Source organism: Limanda limanda, chromosome 5 (assembly GCF_963576545.1).
Source record: "Limanda limanda chromosome 5, fLimLim1.1, whole genome shotgun sequence".
NCBI lineage: Eukaryota > Metazoa > Chordata > Actinopteri > Pleuronectiformes > Pleuronectidae > Limanda > Limanda limanda.
Window position 1 is genome coordinate 24,211,148 of NC_083640.1, and position 13,528 is coordinate 24,224,675.

At 42.5% G+C, this 13,528-nt stretch overlaps 1 protein-coding gene across 1 annotated transcript in view; it reads right to left on the reverse strand.

The window, feature by feature from the left end:
- Window positions 1-4,940: 4,940 nt before the first annotated feature.
- The window catches only part of nos1 (nitric oxide synthase 1 (neuronal)), a 29,180-nt gene continuing 20,592 nt past the window's right edge, over window positions 4,941-13,528 (reverse strand). Inside the window, exons 17-27 of the mRNA XM_061071947.1 lie at window positions 13,189-13,363; window positions 12,805-12,943; window positions 11,666-11,744; window positions 11,338-11,531; window positions 10,228-10,397; window positions 8,509-8,719; window positions 7,485-7,572; window positions 6,607-6,728; window positions 6,282-6,430; window positions 5,683-5,877; window positions 4,941-5,090 (exon numbers count right to left, since the gene is read on the reverse strand). Coding sequence (XP_060927930.1) covers window positions 4,941-5,090; window positions 5,683-5,877; window positions 6,282-6,430; window positions 6,607-6,728; window positions 7,485-7,572; window positions 8,509-8,719; window positions 10,228-10,397; window positions 11,338-11,531; window positions 11,666-11,744; window positions 12,805-12,943; window positions 13,189-13,363 — 1,672 coding nt within the window. The remainder of the gene's footprint in view (window positions 5,091-5,682; window positions 5,878-6,281; window positions 6,431-6,606; window positions 6,729-7,484; window positions 7,573-8,508; window positions 8,720-10,227; window positions 10,398-11,337; window positions 11,532-11,665; window positions 11,745-12,804; window positions 12,944-13,188; window positions 13,364-13,528) is intronic.

Here is a 13,528-nt window from a genome sequence, read left to right on the forward strand (position 1 = left end):
GAGAGACGCCTCAGATACTCTGAGCCATGACGACCGTTAGGCGGGAGGACAAGGGGGGGGGGGAGCGTGGGTCTTGTTTGCTGCAACTCTTGTGATTCAGTTAGAAAAAAGCAGCTCTTTATCAACATCTGAATCTGACCTTCCAAATAACGAAAAGGTCCCAAAGTCGTATAAACCGTCTTTCTTATAAACAAGACCAAAAAAAAACAAAGGAGGCAACTGTGTTGACATATTCTGTAAATGTTTCTCTTTATTTCGTAAGTAAATGAAAAGTCCTTGCAGTTGATGCGTTAGAATGGAATACCCTCGATCAATTACACCACAAAGGTCATTATAGCAGAGGCTGATTGGATCAGAGTTGTTTCGTAGCAGCAGCGATATGCAAACACAGAGAATCTTTTTTTTTTTTTAAGCATCCAAAGCCCTGTGGGAAAAGGCCAGACCTCACGATACAGCCTCACTGACCGACACAGTGCTGGTTAACAGACAGAGCTTTTTAAATATGAACAGGAGACAGAAGATCACCATGCATGTATTTAATGCTGCTGTTTTATCCCCATACCTAAAGGATATGAGAGACACCATATAGAATAGGCCTTATTTTTTTTTGTTCTTTTTAAATCAAGCAGAATCATAGTGCTCATTTACATAATCAAAATACATTCTTAGAAAAGATCGAAGTGGTACTCTTTATACTTTATACTTTGTCTTTGAATATATATATATATATATTTATATATAGAAGCTATATATAGAAGCTATATTCTTGTATCAATTGTTTTCTTGTTGCACATTTTACATCACAGACATTTTCTCATTACAATTAAAGGAAATCTGTTAAAAACAAATAATACAGAGGAGACATTCATACGGAGGGAAGGACAGTGGAGACAATGGGAATCGCCTGTTTTCTCTTGGCAGTTAAAACAATTGAATCAGACCAAATAAAACAAAACAAACATTTTCTCAGCAGATGTTCGAGATGTTTTTGAAATCACACTGAAATCCATGAATCATGATGACGGCTATCTTTAAACCGTATCAGAGACAAAGGGACGGAATAAATAAGTCCGAGAAGATGACAGGAGAAGTCGCAGGTCGCTGTCGAGTGGGTCGATAAACGATGTAGCCGCCGCACAAATATATTCAAATTACAGCTGTGACTCATTGGAAAGCAGCAAATGACCCGAGCGGCCGCCTCTTGTCTCCTCTTGTCTAAAAACAAAACAAAACTTCACAATGAGACTGAACTGCTCAGATCAAAAAAACAAAAAGCCATGTGGGCAGTTTCCTGTCACCAAAACACCATCTGTAAGATTTCATTTTCAGACTCGAACACGGCAACACACTCATGCTGGTTTCAAAAATTCCGACCAGTGTGACGAGCTAGCAGACGACAGAGCAGAATAACCATATAAAAACACACACCTGAGCACATGCACGTTTCCACCCACTCGAATAGAGACACACATACGTACAGAGATTGATATGACACACACACACACACATACAGACATACACACACATGCTGATGCTACTGAGCGGGTGTCAGGTCACAGTGAGAGAGAGGCATGATACAATAAGTGAGTGAATGTGGTGCATGTAGGCAGAAGCAGAGAGTGAATGTAAGGCAAGAGGCAGAAGAGTCATGATGCCGACAAACCAAAGTTTTAAAATCCGGTGAGCACAGGGCAGATTCGACAGCTGCCACATGTGATCGGGGCAGCGCGGTGTGCAGGAGCAGAACTTTTACTTTCACGTAACAAAAGAGGTTCGCTGCCGACCAGAAAAAAAATTGGCATTAGTTATTTTTGCTGAGGAAGGTGAGGATCGATACCACGACCATGTTCGTACCGTAGATCTGACGCTACAGCCTGCAGCTAATCAGCTTAGCTTAGCATTCAAACAAAGGCTTCCTATACCAGCACATCTAAAGCATATATATATCACATGATTGTTATTTTTGTTTAATCTTCACAAATATACTAAATACGAAATTACAAGTTGCATTTTAGGACAGGGTTATTTTTAAATTCATGATCCGGGAGCTGCGACTTCAACACGGAACTTTGGTTTTTGTGGAACTTCTGGTCTGAACGCCTGCTAACTCACCACTGGCTGTATCTTCATATCTACCACACGGACATGAGAGGGGCAGGCTATCGATTTCCTCATCGAGCACTCAGCAAGAAGGAGAAAGAGGAGACTTCATAATATCGGTATAATATGTTGAACTATCTTTAAAGAAAACCTGAGAGCCCTAAAGAAGTGTTTTGGAGTTGAGTAACACCACATAGCGACACATGGTAGCTTTGATTTCTTGCTGCTGTCCATGGGGACACATGAGATTATGAGGTTATGAGAGAAAGGACAGGCCACCAATAAGAGAGCTGCCGCGGAGGCTGATGCAATTTAACTAGACAGCGGAGAAGAGCGAGAGAATACGTTTGTTACCTCGGCCAAAGAGGTTACACTTTAATCGCGGTTTGTTCTTTTGTTTGTTTGACATTGACCAGCATTACACAAAAACCTCTGCACGGATTACCAGGAAACTTGGTGGGATGGGTCAGGGAATAACATTCAAATTTTGGGGTAGAGCCAGATGACCAAAATTAAAAATATCAGGCAAAGTTTGGGAACTAATATCTAAAATTTGGTGCAGCTTGACTACATTTAAGGGGACTTCTAGGAATTGGCGATTGCACGTTAATGTTTGTTAGTTAAGATTATGCAAAAATTATGGAACCAATTTCCAGGACATTTTTACCGATGGGTGGAACACGACTCAAGGAAGAACACATTACATTTTGGAGCTGGTCCGGCAAAAACAGACGTATCAAGGACTTTCTTTTCACTTTCTTTTAACCCTGCGATATGCAACTTTTAGCCTTGGCGGAGGTGAGCGCTCTCCGGATGTGATATTCATCATTGCGGTGACCTGTCAATCTTTCACGATTCTACATTGTTCTGAAACTTCAGCCTTTGATGTAAAAAAATAAATAAAACAGCACAACACCCCAAATATCTTTGATCAGCCCTGATACTTGATAAATCAATGAAATCAACTTTATACACCAGCAATTCCTGTTCCTGTTATCGATGCCACAAATTACCTTGCAAATATAAAACCTCGATAAAATCCTTTTCACTGTAACAATAACACAGAGTATATTATATTTGTTGAGTATATTCTTGTCTTGGTCATGCATTCACAATGAGGCAGGTCATTACAATAGGTTCACACGTTATGAAATCAAAAATGATCAATTTATAATTTTTGGAAGAATCATCGACAAGCAAAACAGATTCTCAGAGAACGGAACATTTTCCAACTTGCTACAGACGAAATCGCAAAAGAGCTCAACAGAAACATTAAAGTGGTATATAAAAAAAGACAGAAAGAAAGAAACCATTTTTTTTATACAGTACAAAAATTGGCACAGTATTCTTCAACCAGTGTTGCTGCATCCTCCGGACTGGTTGTTGTCGGAAACCCCCCGATTCATAGACTTACAAGCAGAAAACCCTGAGAAGGGAAAAGACAGAAGGAGACACAGAGAGAAAGACAGACAGACAGAGAGACAGAGGGACAGAGAGACAGAGAGCAACGGAGACATAGAAATAGAGATGTTACAGTCATTACTCATCCAGCATGCAGGGGCTTTGACGGCCAAATGTGAAATTCAAGTGACAATCCACACAGGAACCATCGTCTGTGATGCATTATGTTGGTACTTAATGAGCCATAGTGGCTATGTAGGGCCCTTGTTTTGCTCTCATGGCAAGAGTACATGAAGTGTTTAATCTTGAAAATGCACAAATAACGACGGAAACAAAAACAGAAATGGAACAGAGCCACTCGCTCTCACTCTAATCCTGTTAGTTTAAAGGCCTCTTCTCTCCACGGGTTTCTATGGTTACCCACTCTGTTTTCATCTGAAACTATTGGGTGACAACACGCCGGCGTCACCAACAACTACAGGTTGCGGATTGGAGTTGGACCAGAGCCGCTGTGGTAATCTCGCTGGTTGGGATGAATCTCAGTAGCCGGTGCCAAAACGTTTCTCTTTTTGTGAGATATGAGATAACCAGCTGTTACATGTGAGCAGGGAATAAGGATCTATGATGAGAAGATGAATAATAAGATCCTGCACAGTTCATTGGTGTTGCAGCCAAGACAAGAAGTGAGTGATCCTGGTTTTATGTGTAAACAATAGACATTGTCATGCTTCCTAAGATCCACTGGAGAACAGAAGATTGTGTGAATGAAGGGAGGAATAAATGAATGTTCTGTATCTTACTGGTTTCATTCAGGGCATGTGGAGCTATTTTTATAAATCGTGAGTCATGACTCTAAATCTATAAATGTATCTAAATGACTGAGAAATGAGCAAAAGGCTCATGTAGCGACTAAGAAGAACAAATTAACCAAAGTTTCAAAAGAGATATATGATGTGTTTGTGTTTTTTCTTTCTTCTAGTGTGTTAAATAGGTTTGTTGTGTTTGTCTTAAAGATACAGGAGCTAAAATCAAGTGTTTCAGACAGAGGCTGAAAAGAGGAGCTGCAGCAATGGACAGTTTGAGGAAAGTGATGTGGTTTCTGAACATTAGAGCATGTGAACTTTTGCGAGTTAAAACACAAATTAAAATGATGGAACAGGAATATGAGCAGAATACGTCTCTATTCATGTTCGTCTCGCTAAGTGTGAGGAACATCTACTCTTTTCAGTGAGTGTCAGCGAGTCGGAGCTGCTTTCAGACATGTCAGCCTTGTAACCCTGAATATGTCTAGACATCATCCACAGGAGGATGAATGTGTGAAAGCAAGTGTTGAACTGAACTGCAAATTAAACTGAATAAAACCTTCAAGATCCTGAGGCCGAGACATTCGGACATTAGGCAGAAGAAGGCAATCAATCTGCATTTAAAAGCATTAGTGCTTAACAGTGGAGATGAAAGAAATCCACTAACTCATCTGGGTCTTTTTTGCTCTCCTCAATGTAGGCAATGGACTCGGAGCGGAGCCGGTTGGTGACCTCATAGGTTCGCAGGGTGACACCGAAGATGTCCTCGTGGTAGCGACTTTCGTCCTGGAAACAGAAAGACGAAGAGAGAGAGATACATATCTTTTAAAGTAGAAGTTTTTCTTTATTATCTTGAGGCCACATCAGTAATTTGCTCTGACACAAACTGGCCTTTTGGAACAGGATTCAATTTGTCCAGTGCAGCAGCAAGGCACCTTCATAAATCCTCCCTCTGAATGAGGTCTGAGCTTCTTGGCTTTGAGCTCACTCACCACAATACATCACAATACTCTGCAAAACATCGTCTTTGTCCAAATGCAGCAGGTGTAAAGTACCAACCTATTTCTATGATCTTTCTTTTGATTAATTTCATCCTTTTTTAACGCCATTGTCCATTTCTAACTTCTTTTAATACAATTTGCTATTATTATGCCTTTATCCTAAGTCTTATTTTTATGATGATTATTTGTATTATTATGTAGACTATAAAGGGATGAGAGGATGCAGATTATCAAACTGCGTTTCCTTAACGGCAAACTGCAAAGGCGGACTTCACCTTTCATTCATGTTTTTCATCCTGGATTCAAACTAGCAGCCTCTCTTTCCTGACCCCACTGAGCGATCTAATGGTGGTGTAATGATTTCCTCTCTCTCTTACCCGGAGCTTGCTGATGAAGAAGCCGGCGTCCTCCAGGCTCATGTTGCCCTGCTGCTTGACGACTTGCTGGATGGTCTTGAGAACATCTCCGGCCATCGTTACATCCCCGCACACGTAGATGTGTCCTCCCTCCTCCTTCAGGCAGTGGTACAGCGTCTCCGACAGCTGCTCGCGCAGAACATCCTGTACGTATTTCTGACACAGAGGCAGAGGAGGAGACACGAGTGTGAGTGGAGTAGAAACAGAAACAGTCAGATAGGAAGCTAAGTACAAGGTAGCAGCCGCTCAAACTGTAATCGGGAAGACTGTTGTGACCTTGGAATAATTATGTATGAAAATGTATGCGTCTTTTAATTAATGCTAACAAGAGCACAATCAAACAAAACATCAGAAGATCGAAAGAAAATGTTCTGGTACTAAAAAATACATAAACATTAAAAATGTTACCTGAACAACTAGAGTTAAAAGTGGTGAAATGGAAACACATGATTTGAAGTGCACTCCAGAATATAACCACAGCTGTGATTTTATTTCAAACCCACACAGATGTACAAAGAGAGCTGACTCATCCGTGGTAACGGACGGTTTAGTGTCTGTACCTTTGGTTTGCCGGGTTCTCTGGAATAGGCCGAGTAGAGCTCCTTGAACACCTCCTTGTTCTTGGCCTGGACCGTCTCCTCCTTGTAGATGTGGTCCATCTCCGACTGCCGACAACCGAACACCAGGATCATGGGGCACGATTCAATCTCTGAAAGAAGACAGGCAGAGTTGATTCAAGATGTATAAATAATGGTTTACTCTGACAAGGTTTGATCTTTTCTCATTATTCAGAGGTGTGAATAAGTGAAATCAGTCTGTTCCAGATAATCACATAATCAGTCAAATTCTGTCTAAGTAATTAAGTCATTTAAAAGAAGAACCAACCTTTGTGTTCACGGTCGTAGAGTCTTTGTTGCCAGAAGCTTCTGAACGGGGCGATGCCTGTTCCTGGACCCACCAGGATACAAGGTGCTTGGTTGTCTTTGGGAAGTCGGAAAGATGGGGCACTGAAATATAAAAAGAAACGCACAAAGAAATTAGGCAACAACACTTTTACAATGTCTTAAAAATGACAAAACAGCCTGTGAAATGGTTTAGGAAACATCTTCATTTGCATATCTGCAACAAGTTAGAGGAGAATGTTGATACCACTTTAATGTCTCTATGCTTAATTTGAATCTACTGTTAGCTTTGGTCTAAATAAAAAACAATATCCGCCCATCAGCACTTCTAAAGCTCACTGATCTCCACATTTATCTCCTTCTGTTTGGTGTAAAAACAAGGGCCGGACTATTTCCTGATCTGGACCAGTTGCCTAGCAACCAGTGAAGGCTGGACTACAACATCGAGAAGCAAAAGTTGTGCCTCAATTCGGGAGCTGTGTCCTTGTGAGGCTGCATGTGAAGAATGATTGCGTCACAGCGGGGCATCGAGATCGTCCCATTTCGAAATCTCCTCCAAATTCACACTTCTCTATAAAACTTTCTGCAAGTGTCCAACTGGAGCTCTGTTGCTAGGTGACAGCAGGAGGGGCAGGACATCTCTAACCTGTGGAAAGAGCCTGGCAAGCTCCTCCACCTGTTTCCAGTTTCCATGCTAAGCTAAGTTAGCTACCGACTTGTGGTAGCTTCACATTGTTGTTTGGTATCCATCGTCATGTCCAACTCTCGGTGAGACAGCGAATTAGAACCGTGTCCCCAAATGTCAAACATTCCAAAATACTGATCCACGTAATATATAAAATAAATAACCCTGATACTTACCCTCGGACAAAACACGGCACCATCTCCCCCTTCTCTATCCTGTTGAGCCACGATGAACACACTCCATGGTGGACGGGCCCCTCTCCATCTGAAAGGGACAATTACTCAATCAACACTTCACCTTTTCTCCCCCCCCACCCCTCTGCCTCCCACTCTCTTTAAGTGCACAAACTGACACAGGAAGCGTGCGTGACCCAAACATGTTATCCGAGGCTCGGGCAATTTCATAACCCTCTCTCTCTCTCTCTAAAAGGGAAATTACAGTAATTCAGCTTTTACAATCATAGGAGCATGTCGGCTGTGGTATACATTTCATGTGTGAGAGAAAATAATAGTGAGCAGAGGGGAGAGTGGATGTGAATTGCAAAAGTGGCGACACAAGGACCTTGTAATAAACTGAAGTAGTAGCATTAACACCTGAGTAGTTAAGTCACTTTACACACTGTCACACAGATTAGTGCAGTTTACACCCTTTCCTCTAAATTTGAGTTTGTATCTCTAAATAGAATCTGTGTCTGAGATTCTGAATCTTCCTGAGGTGTTTCTAAATCCAAACTCTTTGTAATTGCAGTCGTGGTCCAGCTGCTGTATAAAGCAGACCGGATTTCCAAGATAACTTCCAATCTATTTCCTCTGAGCCGTCCCTGGATGAGTCATTTTCAACAACCTTGAAAAGATCCACAGACTCTGGCCTTTTATCCGCGACATAAACTCACCCACAGTGAAATATATGGATAAACAGAATGTGCACGTTTTTGAGTAATAACCAGCTTAATAATGTTCGTCGGGATCCGCAGGGTGTGATTACGTTTTTCATTTCCCTGAAATGTCAAGAACATCATCGTCAGAAATGCCAGAAATAAAGGGACCGATTTCAGACCCTCAAAAGCCCAATAAGAGACAGGAAAGACCGTAACACCCGCAGCTTCGCCTACACCTGTTAAAACCTCAGAGGGATGTGTGGCTAATGCTCAACACAGTGCTGTGGGTGAGAAGGAGCCCCAGATGAGCAGTAGGTCCGTACCTCTGGCCCGATAGGAGACCACAGCGACGGTGAGGTGGATCTCCCCGGGGTGCAGCTCTGGAGAGGAGCTGATGGAGTAGTAACGAGGCTGCAGCAGGGGCAGCTGGGTGAGCAGCAGCGTGGAGGGCATCTGGATGGAAGGGAACTCCTCCAGCACCTCCACCAGGGTGGGATTGTTGTACCACTTCCACTCCTCATACTCCTGCAAGCCCTGGGGCGTTGAAAGGGGGGGTGGGGGGGAGACAGAAAAGGAAGAGTGGATATTTATCGGTGAGTTGATGAGTTTTCTTCTCCTAATTAAGAAAGCAAAGTAAGTGGCGCAGTGAGGGGAGAACACGGAGGAGGGTTTCCTCTTTTAGATCTGTAAACATTTCTGACTCAGGAGCAGGAGGCCGCCACAGGCAGAGCCGCTCACCGTTCACCGTCCAACTGGGTTTAGTTTGTCATCGCTGACATTTGGATGGGATGAATTTAGAGAACTGCCACCAGGCTTTCAAAAAATCTTTGTTCTCAAGCTGCTTATTAGTGACACGGCGCCCATTGAGACGCCCAGTGTGGACTATGTGCTGGAGTGAAAGCACAGTTTGAAGGACCCGACAATTAAAGTACTCTAGGGGACTTTTCTTTTCTTTTTTTACCTATGTTAATATACAGGGTTGTGGGACTATTCAAGAGTTCAGTTCTGATATAATTAGTGTGTTTTGAGTAATCTACAATATTTCCAGGAATCTCTGGCCGTCTGTGGTTCACATATCTGTAGAACTGCTCATATTTTTGTCTTTAGACTTGGCAAGAAGGAAGGAAGTGCAGTGTTGGACACGTGATATGTTCAATAATCATAACCAGCGCTCCGTGGCAGTGCAGCCTCCCGGTTCTGCGGCGGGTCTTTTCAGGAAAGAAGCTGCAACCAGAATTACCACAGTGAACATCCCATTCCAAAAAGGCCTAATTAAATCAGACAGTTACTCGTTAATACATTTATAAAATATTATTCTGTCAATTCCTTTTTGTGTCTTTGAACAGAGAACACAATAATAAAACTGACACGATCGATTGACTCTTTTCTCTAACGTTTGTTATTTTGCTTGTGTAAATCCTATGATATAAAAAGAGAATAAGAAACTCTGTCTTAGTCCTTAAATGATCCAGAGACATAACACATACAAAAATAAATATGATCTGCGGCGCTGTACTATTTCCTTTTTTCCCGAAATCAGAACTCTTGCATCGTTTCCTCTCGCTTTGGTGACAATGATTCGATGTATGAGCGTGTGAGTCACTGCTTGGCTTCAGCCAGCCTTTCTCCACACATTGACAAAAATGTAGAGTGAATTGTGGGAAGCACTGCACGGGGGGGAATGGCTCTGGGTAGGAAAGATCAACGGCTTTAATTTGGCGCCAGCTCACTCCTACTGTATGTATTTCCATCAGCGCAAGGTGCATCCAACCAGTTCAGAGGAAACCATCTTCCAGCAAACATGTGTGTTGAGTGTTTTGTTGAGCCTTAAACACATGCTGACTTTTTATAGAGTCTCATAATAAAAAGTAAAGAAAATGTCTTGGAAAAAAGAGGGGGTGTATTTTTGGATGAAGCCTACGCACACACTGTACATTGTGAATCCCTCATGTGTCTGGAACCAGGCGACGAGCAGCAGCAGCTCGATAATCCAAAAGGTCAGTGATAACGATAAGGCTGAAAACATTTCTAAGTGAATTTACCTTACTGAGGACCTCCAGTTTCTTCTTCTGCTTGTCGTTGGTCGCCAGAGCAGCGAACTGCTGCAGCAGCACAGGGCTCGGGGGGGTGGTGATGTCCAGGAAGTACTGGAAGACGTGGTTGATGGTGCAGGGAGGGATACGCATCTCGCTGGTCCAGTTGCTGATTACACCTGCAGAGAAAATCACATTGGAATTCACTGGATGCAGATTTTAATTGAATCTACACTAAATTGCGAATTTTTCTCCTTAAGATTCTTCAAATTTCCAGCAAAATCTGTGAAAATGTCCAAAAATGCCCTATTTTGGAATGATAATGTTCTGTTTGATCTGTGCCAATTCATTAAGTTCTTTCTTGGCCCATGCTTCATCATTCCACTAAGTTTCGCGAAAATCCATTCGATAAGTTTTGCATAATCTTGCCAACAAAACAAGGAAACAAATGAATGAGCAGGGGTGAAAACACAACCTCCTTGGCAGATGTTATATAAGCTCACAGTTAAAAATCACCCAAATCTGTAGATCCTTTGTTTGGTTTTCTTACGCCTGCAGAAAACCAAGAGTGTTGCTGTCTATCTGTGGAATGTGTAGATTATTTTACAACATGAATTAAACAGCAACGCCACATGAATCGTTATGTTAAAACTAGCCCTGCTACATTAGCTCACAGCCCGTTTTGCCAAATTTGCACCGTGCAAGCTGTGCTCTGGATCACAAGCATGTTTCCTCTCCTGCTCACACTAAACCAATCCAAACAAACTCTATACTTGTCACCCGGGCACGAGCATGCGAGAGCCCAGCGTGGCTCACAAACCTCTTTTGCGATTTTGTGTGAAACAAGACGATTGACACCATTTGCAATCTGCGTGCCAACCATTGAGTGTAAATCACTTTTGGGAACCAGGCCTGTGAATCAGGAGGAGAAGCTCCAATGTGAGTGGTTTTCATTTTGGGTTTGACGATTAAAGAAAGCAGGAAAAAGAAGAACAGTCATGTTCAAGATACATTTTAATAGCAAAAATAGCGTATGTGTTGCATAGTGTCACCTCAACTGCCAATAAGCGGCTTCACTGAAAGATTTCTGGGCTTAGATACCCTAATGGCATCCCTCACCTAGAGCCGTGTTCCTCTCCTCCAGGAACTCCACTTTGATAATCTGATTGACAGGCGGCGCGTCCTCCAGTTTGTCGATGAGAGCGGTAACCAGGTCCTCGTGGTTGCCAGGGAAGATGCCCAGATGGTCGCCGGGATGGTAGCTCAGGCTGTCGTGGTTGTTTGTGTGGAGCCGCACGAATATGGTGGAGCGACTGCAAAAGAGAGAGATCAGAGGTAGAGGGAAGAACGGTGCAGCGTTTTCAGTCTGTTCCGTAAAGCACAGTAAACAAAATGACGCCAGTAGAATAGTAATATTCCTGCGTTTCGCGTTTGAGTAAATACTTACTTGGATTTGGAACTTTGTAGGTTTTCAGATTCCAGCATCTTTGCTCCATAAACCTTCTTCTTGTGAATGCTGTGTAAAGCTGTTGGCAGACGGGAGCAACACGGCATCACATGCATGACATTTACACTGAGATTGAGAAACTGGTCAAGAATAATCTGTTTATCCACAGACCTAATCTTGTTTTTATGAAAAGAACCAGGTGAATATCAGGGATGTGAAGCTTAGAAGCATGTGTGTGGCTTTAGAGGGCGTTACATGGTTTATCTACATATTGGCAAACAACACTTGGTGATCCGGAAATCACTGGGAGGTTGTTAGTTATCCACCAATACCATATTGATATGTGAGCCTGAAGATCAGTGCCTAATAATGCTCCTTCTTCAAGATACTCTGCACATGTTACATTGGCCTCATATCTGTGCATAATCATGCTTTATAATAGGCTTTTCATATGTCAAGTGTTCGGTAATATGGATTTTAATGAATTTGGGAGACACTTACCTTTTGTTTTAAATAAGGAAATCTTACATGTTCTACTTCAACGCATGAAAAATGGGAGCGAAAACAGAAGTGTTGCATTTTATATTTTTGCTTTATGTCTTCTGGAACTTGTTTAATACTCCAAGAATAGAAACACCAGTGGTTTCGATCGTACCATCTATTATCTGTTTTTAACTGTGTTCGTATGTACTATATTGAGTTACCAGATTATTAGGAACCCTGAGCTAAAACTAATTTTATAATAAATCTTTAAATGCTACAATGTTTTTGTTGAATGTTTATATCTTTGCCTTTTTATTCAAAGTATTCTGTGAAGTCATGTCATTAATATTTGATCCATTTAAGTGCTGTAATTACCAAATTAATTCATGCAAATCAGGTCAAAGAGCCAATGTTATATCAGACCTGGTTCAGCATTTAGGACACGGAACCAAGATTAACAGGAAGGACAACAGAGCCCAACTCTCAAGGTGATGTAATGGAGGAGCCACTGGTCTTGTTCAATAAGCCCCCCCCCCACCTCTTCAGATATATCACAGCCATTTTGTCCTGTAGCTCTCATTAGCCCTTATTGCTCCTTTAATATCAGTGCATCATCACCAGTTCACCACTCAGTTCCCACAGGATCATCACTTTACCGTCTGTGAACGCCGGCGCCTCGGCCGTGTACGTCATGCGGAACTTGCTCTTCTTCCAGCTGCGGTCGTTGCTGATCAAGGAGTCGTTTGCCTTTTCGATGTTCACGTCATCGCCGACGCAGAACACGTCACAGGCAGCCTGGACACGTAACGGCCACGGGGAAGGAAGCGCTTTATTAGTCCATGGTTCCTCAACCAGCAACTGCGTTTCAGACAGCAATAGGAATAGGTTGAAAAATGATCTCCAGGGTTAAATGTTACCCTAACCCTGACGTTTGGGTTCCTTTAAAAGCACAAGAGGAATTTCAGATATTTCTCATGTTGTCGTATGATGTTGAAAATTAACTAATCCTAGCCCACAGGGTCTTTGCTCGAGAAACCGACCTTAAAAACCTTCTTGGCCCAGGTTCTGAACGACTCCTCCTGACCACACAGCTCATCTCCTTCTCCCATGCGTAGGATGCGCTCCCCCCCCAGCTCCTCAAACAGCGTGTCCACAGCGTGGGCAAAGGCGCAGAAGTGTGGGTAGGCCCTGGAGCCAAGGCCAAACACTGAGAACCTAAACACAAACACACAGGAAGAAGACAGAGATAGACAGGCAGGTGGTGTTTAAAAAGAAAAACACAAACACACACGTTCGCAAAACTGCTGCCGCCGAGCCCACTTTAGAATATTGCCCTTTCCTTCCTCCTCGGAAAGTTCCAAACAGTTGAAAACAGCTGAC